Consider the following 17,324-nt stretch of genomic DNA (forward strand, 5'->3'; position numbering starts at 1 on the left):
CAATCTCATCAGAGGGAGGCAAAAATATATTTGTAAATCTTTCAAGGCTGGTTCCTGTTTAAGTTCCAGTACCTTTCAAGCATGTTTATACAATTCCGACACTTTTGAACCACTTTGTTTTATAGATATGGTCAATTTAGTATCTTAAAGAAACTGAACCACCCATGATTGAAAATTCATATCACGCAGATTATGGACCGGTGTTTAAAATAAGCACTTCCGTATGACAGGTGGATTTTTGTAGGACTCATGTTTCAAATTTTTATGGGACCTTCAGGCCTGCAGTTAATTCATGTCTAAATTCAATAATTAAGATATGCTGCAGTTCCTTAAAACCAGTGTTCAGTCAGGGCAGCTTCTAAAGTGTGTTAGTCCTAATGGCAGTCAGGTATACTGTTCTCTTTCCAACAGCTACTGACCCTATCCTTGAGTGACTTGACCAGAGCGTTGTACTGCTGATCCTTCTCCGACTGCAGTTGTATCAGAGATTCCCTCTCCTGGATGAAGTCTTTCTCTCTGCAGAACAACAACAGAGTATACAGGCTTTGTGTACATCAAAATATGCGGGAAACGGTGACATGAGATTATTACACTGATGTAGTGAAATGATGGCTGCTTGGACTCGTCTGGAGTAATGAATTAACAGTGCCAACCAACTGGCATACAAAGTAGGTTGTTGATGTGGACACTAGTGGTGTTCTGATGATCGAAAATAATCAAAAAACGATCGAAGAAGGATTAAAAATAATTATCGATTGTAAAAAACATATTTTCGATAAATCAGAATTTTGTTGTTTTAGTATAACACACTAGAATGAAATAAACTAACCGTTAAATTTGACGAATATTCATGAACAAACATTCGCCCAACAGCATAAAGCTATGTCCATTGTATTCATAGTGTCGTATTCATCACTATGGTAAATATTACTGTAACCTGTCTATGAATAAGTTTTACACCTATCGTGAACGTAACAAGATATATTGATAAATATTTGTTCTTGCATGTGTGCATTTCATTGCATGACAGTTTTAGTTATAAAAAACATTAATTAGAAAAGAACTGGGAAATAAACCTTAAAATTGGTGATTACATTAAAAAATGTATACATTTCGATTATAATCGATAATCATTCACCACAAGTCCTCCAATAATCGATAGTGGATTTGTTTTCCGATTCCCAACACTAATGGACACCCAAATCAGACACAGTATCCTGACTCCAAGCCAACCAGTCCTTGTCTTAACAGCCTTTGGTATGACATGGCAAGGGAGAAAACCACAGGCCTGACACTCTCCAGGCATAAGTTCTATCCACACAACCAGACACAGCAAAAAGATGTCTCACTAATTTCACTAAAACAACTGAAACATCAGACTGAAATACATCTTTACCTTTCCATAATCATTACAGAGAAATCATTTGGACTTGCATGGACACTAAGTTATCTTTATAACGAAGATGCAGACATTTTCATTTTCCCCTTACCATGACAATCATCTGGTATCTAAAACACTTCCCCAAATATTGGCTATCAATACTACATATACATACAGAAAAATTATGAGAGGTTTTCAACAACTACGTTGTGACATCACAGCTAAGGGAGATAACTGCATAACTCTTTAAGCATACCACTAGGGATAGCTATGACTTAGTTAAAATTTTCATTCTGTATTTGTCTGTGGAATCCACAGGAATAAGGCAACCATAATCCAGAGGGAATGTTTACGCCTATAATTATTGGATATCAGTACTACAGGATCTCAAGGACAAAAGCATAAGGAATTAGATATAACTTAAAAAACCATCAGGTACATCAGTTCAGACCTGGACAAGCTGCTGCTGATGCAACTCTAGAGGGAGAAGCAACTCACCTGATTTGGTAATCTTTGATCAGTTTCTTGGCCTTGTGGTACTTCTTCTCCAAGGCTGTGAAATCTGACTTCATCTTCTTCTCCAGCATGATATACTGGCCCTGTGATCCCTCCATCAGATCCTGGAAATCAGGAGTTAGTTTGGAATGTAAGTCTTTGATGAGCAGTTACATAAATCAATAAGCAAATAGCATGAGGTAATTTATAAAATGTCACCATTTTCACAAATAATATATCAATAATGTATTACCTAGATGTAGTACAGATTCCTGTTCCAATACATTCCTTATATTCCAAAGGGTACACAGTCTAAGTAAACTTAGGCTAAGTATTATTTGCTACACTGCTATACAGAGTCTAACAAACCCTAGTAGCAGTGGAATGAATAAAACTGAGCCTAAGTTTACTTAGACCGAAGGGTACAGGCCATTCAATAAATTAGTTAAATGGTGAGAGTCCTCCTACCTGGTAGTGAGCCAGCTCCTTGCGGGTGTTTTCATGGGATTTCTCCCCCTCCTTCAGCTTCTGAGCCAGTTCCTCCGACTTCTTCTCCTGTAGCTTCTTCTGTGCTTCAGCCTTGTCCAGCAGGATCATCTGAAGGAGGATAATATCGATACAGTGAGACCCTGCTACTCCGGACACCCTGCTATACGGACATTAAACTTAAGTTATCACTATCAATTCTGATACATGTAATACTATCTCTAATATAATTCTATTTTGGCTGTCATCACACCACAAAAATCTGTCAACTTCATTTACTGTCCACTGACATTAACATGTGGTGTGAACTGTCTTCACTACATTCAGCTACCCTACAGACAGTGTTGTTGGGATATATGCATAGTAGCATGACCAGGACTTTGTATCCAGGATTTGAACATCTTTCTTCACAAAAGTTGGTTGGTCATCAAGAGTGGTAAGGATTACTTCGATACAACGCAAACGTTGATGTTGGGAGAAATGTCTTACCTTTGCCCTCAATTTGGCCAATTCTGCATCAGCAACAGCATTCTTATACTGAGACTGAAAATGAGAGATGGTTGTTAAAAATGAGTGAGTGAGTAAGTTTAGTTTTACACCACACTCAGCAATATTCCAGCTATATGGCGGCAGTCTGTAAACAATCAAGTCTGGACCAGACAATCCAGTGAATGAGCATTGATCAGCACATGTGGGAACCAAGTCAACCAGAGAGCCTGACCACCCGATCCCGTTAGTTGCCTCTTACGACAAGCATGGGTTACTGAAAATCAATATTCTAACCCGGACCTTCACAGGTGGTCGTTTAGTACATCAGGAATTTTCCAATTTGTTTTACGTGTGTAAGTCTCCACTGAACAATATTCAGGCTATAAGACTGCAAATAATGAAAACTGCTCCTATAAACAAATGATTGATATCATGTCATCACGCTATGATGACTTGCTATGAACCATGCCATTGAGCATGACATCACGGCCATTAAGTTGCCTCAACTACAATCATTAATGTTTGTGTCCTTCTCCAAACACTATCATGCAAGACATCTATCCTAGCAGCTTGGAACTTAAACATTCTGTGGTTGTTTATCGAATTCATATTACATTTGAGAGTGCTTTACATTTACATAAGGTGAGAGGAGAGAAAATTTCTTCCAGTTCCATAGTTAAGACCTCGTCTAATTGAGTTCCTCACCTCTTTTAATTTAATGAACAGTGCCTCTGGCTCCATGTCTGGTGAGATAGAGTCGCTGCTGCTGTCAGGCAGCTCAAACACCTCCACAGTTGGCTTCTCAAAGTCGTCCTCTGGAGAACTCATATCACTGTCCATCCCCGAGGGCATCGACATCGGAGTTGCCTCCCCTGCAGCAGGTGCTCCCTCTACCATATCTAATGATGTGGCCTCCTTTTCCTGGTCCTCAACAATGCCCTAAACAAAAAAAGGAGTGAGTGAGTGAAACCCACAATGATGTATTACCTAGTCTTTGAGACAATACATATTCCCTTTCCAATCATGAGGTGAAACTGGGTTTTACGTCGTGCTTGAGAATATTTCGCTCATATGACGACATGCATGCGTGTGTATGTGTATGTGCGGCTGCTTGTACTAGCCCAGACTTAAGCTGGTTTTATAGCGCTAGCCCACTGAGATACCATGCCGCAGTGAAGCTTGAATACCCCACTCAGACACATTATACTGACTCCGAGCCGACCAGTCCTTGTTGTACCCATTAATGCCGAGCGCCAGGCAGAGACCAACAAGTACCATATTTTAACGTCTTTTGGTATGACGCGGTCGGGGATCGAACCCACGACCTTCCGCCCTCCTGGCGGACGCTCTAACCACTACACCACAGAGGTGTTTTTTTTCCATTCATGATTCTTGCAATAGCTTGGCTCGAGATGGATTTTGATCATATAATTCTGCCCCTCCAGTCATGGTGTAGGACGCTTTATATCAAACTATTAAGTATTAAGTTATCAGCTCAAATTATATTACACAATTTGGAACATTCCCTTGCAGCTTGAAGTCTTAGAATGATGCAGTTCTTGGATATTCACCACTTTAGCCAAACCCACAAGCACATGCATGGTGCTGAATAATATCACACAAAGCATAAATTCAAATACTTTCCACCAAATTTCAATTACTTTCTTCTTTTGATAAAAATAACACCAAGCACAAGACCTCTGTTTTTTTAAATGAACATCTAAAACTTCAAAATTTTAAAATGAGAAGTAGTTATACTTAAGAAATGAGTTAAAGAAGGAAGAAATCTTCCAGAAATTAAGAAGCACTACTTCTGTCACAGTGTAAATTAGTTTTTGATTTCATTACTGGATGTATGTCAGTATAAGTGATCTAATCAGCTTCTATCATTTCAGAAACCATCAATGGATTTCAACAACTTCTCCTGGTCAGAATCTGAGTATTTGACACCAAGATCAAGATAAGAGGTAGATATGAATTGTGTGAATCACAACCTCCTGTCAATTCCCACCTTTTCTGACTCTGACATGTGACTGTGTTGGCGTTCCATCTCCTCGTGATCCTTGAGTTTGTGTTCCAGGACCTCATCTCTGGGTGTGAACTCCTCCTTCAGCCTCATCCTCTCCTCCTCCTTCCGAATGCGTTCCTCGTTGGCCCGCCGTTCCAGTTCCTGTCTCCGTAGATCCTCCCGTCGTTTGTCCTGTTCCAGAGACTGCTGGATCAACCTGGCAACCTCACTCTTGCTCGGATCCTTCTCTCGACCAATCAGAAACCTGGCAAAAGAAACACAGAAAATAGAAACAAAATACAAAGTACAATGGACAATGTACGGATACAGCAGAGTCACTGTACTCCAAAAACATAGACTTTGGTACTGGCAATAGTCAGACACTCCAAGATTAGTAACAAACAGTGAAGACTTGGACTTTGCTCTCTGATCAACAAAAATGTCACAAAATAATTTTTAGATTTGAATTTCTGAGTAACTGGATTTAGCTCACCCAGTCTACGGCTGACTACACAATTAATTATTGCACAAAGTGACTCTAGGTCATGCTGGTTTATATATCTCTGCTTGCAGCTGCACTCACTTGACAGTTCCTTGAGTATTCCGAAGAACATTTGCCGCATATGCCTGGGTGACCCCAACAAGACTCTTGCCATCAACCTCGATGATTTGATCGTTCACTTGAATTCTGAAAATCAAATGCATATGCTAAAACAAAACATTTTGAGGAAAATATTTAAACTCTCCTCCAGTTACCCGACATATACTGAGCTGCTCCAAGCTAAGCTAACAGATCCTTCAGGCTTGCCTTGTGTCAAACGTCCTTATTGAAATTGAGCAAAAAATTAAGAATATAATCTTGCATATACAACAAGTCTAGATAGTATATCAGTGAAATGCTGCATGTTCTACCTTACCATCCCCCACCCCCCATCCAAAAAAAAACAACCCCAAAAACCCAACAAAACAAACAAACTTCAACTTCCCGAACAGTTTGGATCCATCCATCCAACAGATGACTGCCTAAACTTCCTTGTTTCATTTCCTGGTGTTGCTAAATTTATCAAACCACAATAGATAATACAGCTAAACAATGATGAGCGTCACAACTGAAATAATTATCTATTTTATACTCCTTATACCCCACAGAGAGTAAACAAGCCAGTCAAACAACATATGTGTGTTGTTACATCACAGCTTCTGTGAATAGCGTGACACTGACCCTGTGTGTTGTGTTAAGGCATTCGGCTTCTATCATTATTTAGCTTCTGAAGAAAGTCATAAACATTATTCCTATGATTGGATATGTATTTTTCAATCTTCACCGAGTCATCATATACTTAGAACAAAAAATATCATCATTACTTTGAGGCCTATTTCCTAACAGTAATCTTGAAATAGATTACAAAACCAATAACTGTTTTATTTAAAAAACAACATTTTCATTCAAACACGGATGGGGTTTTTCATACCATTTGTACAATCATAGTATTTTGATTCAAACAAAAACAAAATATATTGGAAACTGATATCAATACTGAATTTTCGACCGCCTTTAGAGATCACATGACAAAGGAGACAATAAAGGGCAAAAAGTTTACTGTCAAACTCATCACTGAAAATATCAGGGTGACTAATTAATGTGAACACAAAATTTACATCCTCAGTATAATAGCTGGTCACTGACAGAGAATAGGAATCATCTGGTGTGCAGACGGGTTGTGATGTGTCTTCTACGTCTGCTAAAGAATGGCAGCCATTTTGTGTGTCCCTTATCATGTGACCCTCAACAGTGAGAATCATGGGAGATGTTTTATCGTACTAAAATACACATGAAACTTCACATTCTATTTCAAATTCATTAGACCTGGAAATTCCAATAGAAAATGATCAGAATGCAGATTAAAACTCTAATGTCTTTGCATGAACAAGGACTTCCCCGTGCAGTGTAAAGAGAAACCAAATAGTTTTATTATACCTTTGAGATGTGAAATGTGAACCGTGATCAAAAGAATGCACGGTCAATTACACTTTCAGATAACCTGCCTTCAAAGCATCCAATTGAAGCTAATACAATGCAGTTCTACCAACTCCAGGATAAGTGGAATACATGTGAGGAATGCTGACCAGCTGGTCAGCAGGTCACTCAGGGCAGTGTTTCAACAAGAAATCCCACTGAAACCCTTATTGCTAGTCAAGAAATATATAAAAAGCAGTCCAACTCAGATCAAAAAGATCTAGTATGTCTACATTCCCTCAGGTCTTGTAAATTCAAGCAATGTTCTTGGTGCCACTTTAGTTATATCTTTTTTCTTTCGTTGATATACATTTTTATACAGGATAACTTTATTTTGGGGACTAAATACTGATCGATATATTTTACGAGATATACAATTGTTTCATATAAAACTGACCTGGCAGATATTGCTATGTGTGGTCAAGTTATTAATAATCTCTAAGGATAATTCGCTACAATTGCACCTGCGAAGGTCCGGGTTAGAATGAGCCTTCAGTAACCCATGCTTGTCCTAAGAGGCGACTAACGGGATCGGGTGGTCAGGCTCCCTGGCTTGGTTGACACATGTCATTGGTTCCCAATTGCGTAGATCGATGCTCGTGCTGTTGATCACTGGATTGTCTGGTCCAGACTAGATTATTTACAGACCGCCGCCATATAGCTGGAATATTACTGAGTGTGGCGTAAAACTAAATTCACTCACTCACTCACAATGAAATTGCCTCAAAGTCACAATCAAACGGAAACACTAGGTTTATACTACAGAAGCTGGTTAGCTGCAATATTTACACAGAATAGTATACTGTTTACAAACTACAAACATAGGAAGGATGAATCTGGATGACAAATAGAAACTCATCATAATCTTTTTTATTTAAAATATCAATGTTTGTTAATGAAAGGTTTTTTCAACTCCCCAGCAAGCCTTGGTGTTCAACTTTCATTGACTCTTGCTAGTGTACTTGAAATTAAGATTTTCTATTTATATTTCTGAGTTTAAGGTGTTGATACTAATATCCTTTGTAGGTCCGTTTGTGGATTGAGAAACACATCTGACAAATGACCTACTGTTTCTGAACAGTTTCATATCTTTATTACGAACTACAGCACATAAGGACTTCTTTAATACATTTGAGGCAGACTAACCGAAGAACGTGAGTTGAACACAAGACAGCTGTATCCATTTGTTAGACATACCATTGTAATAGAATAGAGTAATTTGAGATTGACATCTTGTTTCTTTTTTCACAACAGAAGTCCTTGTTCTATTTCGGGTCACTAACAAAGCTTCATTCCACAATATTTTCAATGATTCCAGTTCTAAATCCTGTGATTGATATTATAACCACTTCAACCATCAACCACAACAAAATAATTAAGTCTGACCTCTATCTACAAAGATGCTTCGACTGTTCAAGACCTTTCAGAACCACAGGGGATATTATAAAAAGATATAATTTAAATGGCAACAATGCTTGATCTTATTAACATGAGGAAAAGAGTGAGAGAGTGAGTTTAGTTTTACGCGCTTTTTAGCAATATTTTAGCAATATCACAGTGGGGACACCAGAAATGGGCTTCACACATTGTAACAATGAGGGGAATCGAACCAGGTCTTCGGCATGGCGCGTGAACGGTTTAACCACTAGGCTACCCCACTGCTCCACCCCAGGAAATGAAAAGCATAGCCAACAATACACATTCCAGGAGCCATAATGTTACAGCAGCCCACAACAGATGCTGGAGCCAGACACTATATCACCTACCTGGAGTCTTTCTGAGCGGCGCCGCCTTCAGTCAGGGTCTTAATGAAGATGCCAAGTTTCTCCAGGCCAGCATCAGCGCCGACGCCCATACCGATAATACTGAGACCCAGTCCCTCAGAACCTGCACATGGGGCATATATTGAGTTATATCATTAATGTGCAATATGATGTTTTGAACAGGTTCCAGTGTGCTTCAAACTAGTTCATATTACAGACTTCAAACATTGTACTTCATGTCATAACCATAAACAAGATTACATGCTTTGGATGGGGAATTGTAAGATAAGGGATATTAAAGAAAGTGGGGTTGGAGAAGCACCAGGATGTGATAAATAACACTGTACTGCAATCAATGTACTAAAATCACTATACTGTTGTCATTGTTCTGTGAAAACTGTACTGTCATCAATGTATTACATCACTGTCCTGTCATTGTAAAGTCATCACCGTCCTGTCATCATAATGTCATTGCTGTAATGTCATCACCATACAATCAATATACCACATCATTGTATTGTCATCATAATGTCATCACCATACTGTCATCAATGATTACATCACTGTCCTGTCATCATAATGTCATCGCTGTAATGTCATCATAGTGTCATCACTGTAATGTCATCACCATACTGTCATAAGTGTACCACATCACTGTATTGTCATCAGTGTCCTGTCATCACTGTACCACATCACTGTATTGTCATCACTGTCCTGTCATCACTGTAATATGTTCACAATATTATCATCACTGAGTTGTTATTGTGTTGGCATCACTAAACTGTCATCACTTTGAGGGCTTTACACTAACGTCACAACTAAACTGTCATCACTTTGTCGCAACTAAACTGGCATCACTTTGAGGTCTTTACAGTAATGTCACAACTAAACTGTCATCACTTTTATGTCTCTACAGTAATGTCACAACTAAATTGTCATCACTTTTATGTCTTTACAGTAATGTCATAACGAAACTGTCATCCCATAATTATGTCTTTACAGTAATGTCATAATTACAGTAGAGTCTAAATAACGTGAGATGAAGCTTTAAGTCAGATGAAAATCTACAAGCAGGGGTATGGCGCTAACATACCTGCGAAATAGGTTCCTGGCAAACTAAGGGATGTAACTCTGCCATGCTGTACTCTTAAGTTCATTCAAAATGCCATGTAACTGTGTTATTCTTTGTGCTAAGTCACAGTGATTTATCAGGACCTGTGCCAAAGTCGGAATTTGTCTACACATTGCACTTAGTTTGCCATTTACATTCACAGCTACATTATGAATTAAAAATTGTAAAATACATTTCTGTCACATTGATAAAACACAATAAAAGAAAGAGGCTGGTATACCTTTCTGAAGTTCTACTGGGAAGACATCCATCTTCTCCACCCTCTTCTCCAGCTCATACTCCCGCTGACGCCGCCACTGGGTCGACGTCTTCATTGCGGCGGTCATAGTCGTCCGTGGAGTATGTGAAGAACACCTGCAACCACCAAGTACATAGGTCAGACCTGCTAGTCTCATTCACCTCTGGTTTTAGATGTTCAGCTAAGAAGTGTCTATGAGTCTGTAGGGAGATAGTATCTCCGAAACTTCCATGTAACTGTAATACCAACCCACAACTAATTCAGGTAATTGTCCCCCTTGGATGATCCAGATGAAATTAAAATCCCAAAAATCTTTATTACCAATGAAAATTGATTTTTCTTCCTTTCCTAACACGGAATTTCGCTCATATCTATCATCCAGACTAATGTATGGAACAAGACTAAATGCTTGATATCATGTGCAGGATGAAACGCCCGACTACTGTACAAATTGTGCCTTGATTACTTTGCCAAAAGTAGTCACGATATGGCTGAAATATTGCCGATGTGACTTTAAATATTAACTCACTCACTCACTCACTTTGCCAAAAGAAAAGTAACAATTGTCACAAAAGATTTGATGTTAATTTCGTAATTAAATCTCCTGCGAGAAAGGTGTTCTCTTTTCTATTTGTTGTTTCGTGCAGCACTCAGCAATATTCCAGCTATATAGCAGCAGTCCGGACAAGCATGAGTTGCCAAAGACCAATTCTAATCCAGATCTTCATGGATAAGTAAATTCAACAATACTGTAATGTAAGAACATGCAGTAAGCCTGGTTTGTTTGTTGTTTAATGCTGCACTCAGCAATATTCCAGCTATATGGCTGCAGTCTGTAAATAACTAAGTCTGGACCAGAAAATCCTGTGATCAACATCATGAGCATCATTCTATGCAATTGGGACACAATGACATGCATCAAACAAGTCTGACCACCCGATCCCCGATAGTCACCACTTCTGACAAGCATAGGTTACTGAAGACAATTCTAACCCAGACCTTCACGTGTACTGCAGTAAGCATGACGTACATGTTTGATAATCACTGAACACCGTAACCTGAAAACCCCTTCCCCTATGTAAATACTGATGGTCAACTTACACTGTAATCATAAATTATCAATCCAGAATGCTACCATCCAGATTGATACAAGAATTTCATGTATATAACAGAGGTCACATTTCACTCACCCTGATGGGATCCCGGCTGAATTTAATTTTGGAGGCCATCTTGAAATCAACTTCATCCTCGCTGCTGTCTTCGTCTGTGCTAGACAGGCCGGGCATCTCGACGTACACAACCTCCTGCTCCGCTTCATCGGTGTAGGCCTCACCTACAGCAACACATGGTGAGTGAGTGAGTGAATTTACACATTCAGCAGTATTAATCTCATGTCACACGATGTCAATTTCACATAGATGAAAAGTGCAGAAGACCAATGACATTTACTTCTTCGGAAAAACCTGCAAGCACAAGTAGTGCGCAGACATCATCATCATCATCATCATCAGACCTAATAACAATAAAAGCCAAAGCAGCCAAACTACACTGTGAATCAAGCCACGTTAGATCACTGGGCAATTCTATAGGCAGGAACAGTATTAATTGTTTATACTTTCAGTTTCAGTTAATACAGCGAGGACAACAAAGGAAAACTTGTAATAAATGTGTTCAAGGCTACAAGGATGTAGACCTACAACGGCAAAACAAACTGTAAATTAATCCCTGAAAATACATATCCAGCAAATATTGTCATGATTGGGTTTTCTGAAATTCCAATGCTAAATGAAGGTCAGGTTACAACATTATCTGTACTATAGGGTCTTGCTATTACTATTGTTCCCCTGGTGTTGTGTGTGTACATGAGTGAGTGAGTGAGTGAGTGAGTGAGTGAGTGAGTGAGTGAGTGAGTGAGTGAGTGAGTGAGTGAGTGAGTGAGTGAGTGAGTGAGTGAGTGAGTGAGTGAGTGAGTGAGTGAGTGAGTGAGTGAGTGAGGAGTGAGTGAGTGGAGGAGGAGTGAGGAGTGAGTGAGTGAGTGAGTGAGTGAGTGAGTGAGGAGTGAGTGAGTGAGTGAGTGAGTGAGTGAGTGAGTGAGTGAGTGAGTGAGTGAGTGAGTGAGGAGTGAGTCTTTCTCTTTCCATAATTTCTCCAGATGTCAGGCTATTGTGTCAGGAAATCCTGAAGGGACGCTGATCTTCAAAGATTAACTATTTGAAAAATACAAGCATGGCTATGGTACCAACAAACCTACAAAACTGGGATTAAAACCGGTAATCAAAAGCTTCTGCAAAAGAGACTACAATGCCTTCGAAGACTGGGTTACTTGTTGCACATTAGTGCAGATCTGTCTTACATTTCCATCTGGGCAGTTTTGTATTAAATTTTCTCTCAAAACACGGGTCACACTTAATCACCTTCTGAACCGACATCGATGACATTACTGTCAGGGTCCTCGTGTCCATCCCCCTGTTCCCTCTTCAGCAGCAGGCTGTCTGCATCTTCCAGTATATTGTGCTCAGAACTGCAAAACAAACACACTGGTCAGACACAGCATTCACAAGTTTGGAAGTAAATTGAGTGATTTCAATGATCAAAGACGTATATACGTGAATATACGTCCATCCAATGATGCATCAATGCTGAAAAACAGAATCTCCATCTTCCAGTGTGAGCTATAAAGCGAATATATTGGTCCATGCTTTTATTGGGGATGCATCGTCTGCTGAAAAATACCGAAATAAAAAAATCCTCAATATCAAAATTAAGCATTCAACTTAAATCATGAAATTCATGCAACCAGCACCTATTTCAAATTCAAACCCAAAACATAGATACATAATTTAGCTCATATATACAAAACTAAATACTAACAAAAGTCACATATTTTTCAAAAAATCTTTAAAGCAAGCAGCACTAAATATTAGTCACTCTTGTCAACTTAATGTGTGATATGATTGACAGTCAGAGACATCAAAGCTTGTAGGTCACAAGTGCAGATTATAGGACCTGAATCAGGTCCTTAACACAGTAAGCCAAGGGCTTGATACAACATGTCAGATTGTCTGATAACGTCCCCCCAAATTAATGGCTGCCATGCATGATGCCTTCTCATCACTACAACACAGAGCAGACCGGTTCATCTTGGTGTGTAGGTTGAGGAGTCATTTCATTACACCGCCAGAGATGCTTCTCTCATTGATAACGCCAGAACCCCTTCATAATCTTGTCCCATCTGCATGTCTGCAGTGATCTGATGTTTAAAGGAATGACCTTGTAAAATTACATCCGTAATCATGTTCTTCATCAAGATCACAGATCTGGTTATTTTAGCATTACATTGGATGAGCAACATTTAACATCATATTGACAATATTGCAGCAATAAAGTGATGAAATCGAATTCATAGTCTGTTATTTCAAAATATTCAAACATTCATTAATAAGACTGCACGGTATTAGTGGTGGGTGTACTGCACACTTTTAAAACTAGATATACCACAATATTGTTTTTGATAACTGGTATATTTCTCACTAATTTTAATTCATAATTTGGTATTGGCTAAAAGTACAGCTGATATTCTCAGTGGTTCCATAAAGGAACAAGCTTAAACACAGTATTCCCCAGCTAGTTCCATATTGCAATTGTACCCAAATGGGATTTATATACAATAAATCTTACCAAGTGCTCAAATTAAGCACAAAAATCAAAGTCACTATATATTAACTAGCTTTCAAGGGTGAAAAAACCGTCCTCCATAGAAGTAATCCCAAAGGGCCCAAACAAATCCTCTTTAGGTATCCTAGATATTATATATCTGAAGAGTCCAACTACAAACAGTAAAACCTGACTAAGTCTGAAAAAAACGGACCTATTCACTTCACTTGTGTTTGTGTTACAAGTGACACACGCTCCTCAGGTTCCATGTCTGAGATTGGAGTGAGTCTGTGAATTAGCTGGTATCCTGGCATCTGTGGCGCCATGTGTAGGCCGTGCCATACATGCCCCAGCTTGCTTCATTCATGCCAGTCTGGTTGGACCTCGCCAGACACAACACTGATTGCAGCCTTAGACTTGCATCATGTCTACAGGGTTTTACCTTGACTCACAAACACGGGAGTCCCGGGGACCCCCAATTATTTGTCTTAACGGTCATTGCGAGCCATCTGAGGGTCCTGCGAAGGAACAGTGTAGGGAACAGTGTAGAGAACTGTATGTTTTGAAAATATCTCTAGATGAAATGATGCAAGTAACTGCTCTGAAGAAACAACCAAACACTTAGCAAAGTCATAGATGTGTTGTGGGTACATGGGTGGATCCAGGAATTTTTAAGGGGGTGGGTTGGTTTTTTTTTACCACCCCTGACTCCGACAACGCAAAAAAAATTCTTTCAATGTGGTCTTAAGTCATTTTCAAAAGACGGGGTTCGAACCCCCTGCACCCCCATCTGGATCCACCAATGGGGTACAATGAATTATATTGTTCATCCCTCTGGACATAGTGATTAATTTTTCTGCATCCATTCTCTACATTTGTGCATACTGGATGCTCATTTGCGAGTTGCATAAAACCCTGTGTTATAAAGTAATTATCTTAAGTTAAAATTACCAAATTCCAACATTCAATAACTTTTACAAACAAGTTGTCATTATACCTCCATCCTGTCAGCTGATCTAGGCATTCCTTCCTTCTATCAGGAAGGACTTACTAACAATCCATGGCTACATCAAGCAGAATGCCCTGGAGTAAGGCTACATATCTGTGTCTGGCAGGGATATTCTTTGTACAGTGTAGATTACTTGTAAAACATTTCGGTTTACCTTTGGCAGCTACAGTGAATTAAGGGAGGGCACAACTAATCATCAGGGTCAAAATGACATAAATCCTATACTACTTAGTTGCTATCTACCTGAAAGTTTAAGTGATAGCCCACAAAGAAATGTCACTTGTCCAGAGATGCCAACCCTATTTTGGGCCTAAGTGTAATACTTGAGGTCAAAAAGTGTAATTTGGACCTAAAAAGTGTAATACTTAAAAAAAACTACTTAGTGAAAGGTGATAACTTTATAAAAATTACTTGTAAGAAGGTTATTCACATGAATAGGAAATATTCTAGACAGAAATACACGTGACCAATCATTATGAAGCTCCATACATCAAAAACTGTTGGTCAGGGGACACAAAATACTTTAATTCCTTATAAGTTAATTGGAATAAGCGCGATGCTAAGAGTAAGACAATTTCTGAACCACTGTACCGGTGCGTTACGAAACACTTCCCTGTGAAATTTTTTCCACTTTATGGACTTTCTTAAAACAATAGAAAAGAGTAAGTTTCGCCAATTAAGTGTAATGGCGTAATATAATGGTCAAAATCGTAATAATTACGCCCAAAGTGTAAGGGTTGGCATCTCTGCTTGTCCCTCCTGAATCTTTCTTGGATTTGGGTCAAGTTAATTGTTCAACTCCAAGAGCAGCTGACCAACCCAGGTTCCTTGGCAGAATTTTTATTAAATTATAATCTAAACACATGGAGAATTACCAGGCAAGATTACAAGCCATATCTCATTTAATCTCTGCTCTTTTAAATCAAGCCCAAAACATTTCAGACCAATCTAAATACATCTTAGAAGTATTTTACTAGATTTGCAAACAAGAGGAATTCAAGAATATTTGAATCTTTAAATAAGTTAAAATTTGCATGACTATCAGCAGGTCCCCTGTCCCAGCCTCGCTACACTTCCCCTGAGAGAAGCCCTACTTCTCACATCATCAATCACAAGACCTGTCTACAAAATTAACATACTGCACTGTTCTGGTGCTGTAACACTAATCCATCTCTAACACTTCACAGATGGAGACAGTTTCATATGAAACAAGCCCCATATCTGCCAAATCCTGCTTTCCAATATTAAATGTTTTGCACCAAACGTCAGGATTGTAATTTATAGAATTCAATCTTCTTGTCCCATAAAGAAATATCAAGACATCAAACAGACGATTGCCAAGAACATACTGTGACGGATACCCTTCATGTTAATGTTTCAGTAATTGTAATTCCTTACATCAAACTAAATGGGAAAATAAGTATTGAGGACAACAGCATTTAGCCCTCTAAGGCTGAGTCAGCAAAGAGTGATGGTATACATTATGATACAGTCATTTCCTGGTCTGTTCTATGCCTGCAGTTGATGATGTCTTAATGGAAACCATGTGGAAGGCAAAAGATAAAAAAAAACCTGTTCAATTCAAAGGCTTTTCACGTTAAGGACAGCATTCAGGTACAGGAAAATTTGCATGAGATGATAACAGATTTAGATACCATTACATAACAAAATGTCCCTTGGCTATCACTACACCTGAAAGGCAACTCTGCTTCTATCACAATATTTAGCCTGGGAATCCCAACAAGCAATACACAAGAGAATATATTTTATTTTGAAATAAGATTTACATATCCAACCTTCAAGAATATCTCGGCCCATCTTACTTCAGTCACCTCAGCCTCGGTCAGAATTAGTTTTCAGCAGCCCCTGCTTGTCGTAAAAGGCGACTAACAGTATTGACTGTCATGTCTTTGTATCTCATTTGCGTAGGTCAATGCTCATGATGTTGATCACTGGATTGTCTGGTCCAGACTCATTTATTTACAGACCGCCGCCATATAGCTGGAATATTGCTGAGTGCAGCGTTAAACAACAACGAACCCAGATCCTAAAAAATAAACTGAAAAAATCCCAACAACAACAATCCCCTAAAGAATAAACTGAAAAAACTCAAGTCTAAAATGATTCAGTAAGTCTAAATCACCTCAACTATATAAAGTTAAATATCCAGGGCTCTTTTGGATATATTCTTTTTGTAGATATACAATTTCTTAGGAGTCACTGTCAGTCTTCCACCGTCTCTATGCATACTCCCTAACATCCAACACTGATTCCATACCCAGCAGGAGGCAATGAGCCAGTTTGCTAGACTAAGGCTTGTCTCTGAATATATATAATTTGGATAGTAACAAACAAGCCCATTTATATTGAAAAGGAGCCCTAGGGAGAACCTGAGGAAATCTAGACTTGCTTTATTTAGGGCATGCAGAGAGGGCTACAAATAATGTTGTTCAGGGACTGTGAGACAGACTACCAGACAAAGCTGCCATAGTCGGCCAGACAAAGCCCTACTGCAGTTTCCCTTCCCTTGTTTCCCATCTACTGTTACAGATCATTCTGGCACTGAGTGAAGGGTTTACGTTGGTAAACAAATCAAGATTTCACAAGATCTGCCCAAAATTTCCTGTCCATAATAACCCTCCCCATAAAAAA

General features: G+C 39.0%; 1 protein-coding gene across 5 annotated transcripts in view; it reads right to left on the reverse strand.

The window, feature by feature from the left end:
- The window catches only part of LOC124254758 (neurabin-1-like), a 124,289-nt gene that overhangs the window by 21,834 nt on the left and 85,131 nt on the right, over positions 1-17,324 (reverse strand). For 3 of the 5 annotated variants that reach the window (XM_046688607.1, XM_046688608.1, XM_046688609.1), the window contains exons 1-9: positions 9,992-10,022; positions 8,643-8,763; positions 5,443-5,547; positions 4,863-5,124; positions 3,557-3,790; positions 2,852-2,905; positions 2,345-2,473; positions 1,880-2,001; positions 420-516 (exon numbers count right to left, since the gene is read on the reverse strand). In XM_046688607.1, the coding sequence (XP_046544563.1) occupies positions 420-516; positions 1,880-2,001; positions 2,345-2,473; positions 2,852-2,905; positions 3,557-3,790; positions 4,863-5,124; positions 5,443-5,547; positions 8,643-8,763; positions 9,992-10,022 (1,155 nt within the window). Of the gene's footprint in view, positions 1-419; positions 517-1,879; positions 2,002-2,344; positions 2,474-2,851; positions 2,906-3,556; positions 3,791-4,862; positions 5,125-5,442; positions 5,548-8,642; positions 8,764-9,991; positions 10,126-11,199; positions 11,343-12,423; positions 12,531-17,324 lie in introns of those variants that run through there. The other 2 variants (XM_046688610.1, XR_006892544.1) reach the window with 2 other exon arrangements.

This window comes from Haliotis rubra, unplaced genomic scaffold, assembly GCF_003918875.1.
Source record: "Haliotis rubra isolate DU_JTF1 unplaced genomic scaffold, ASM391887v1 Scf580, whole genome shotgun sequence".
Taxonomy (NCBI): Eukaryota; Metazoa; Mollusca; class Gastropoda; order Lepetellida; family Haliotidae; genus Haliotis; species Haliotis rubra.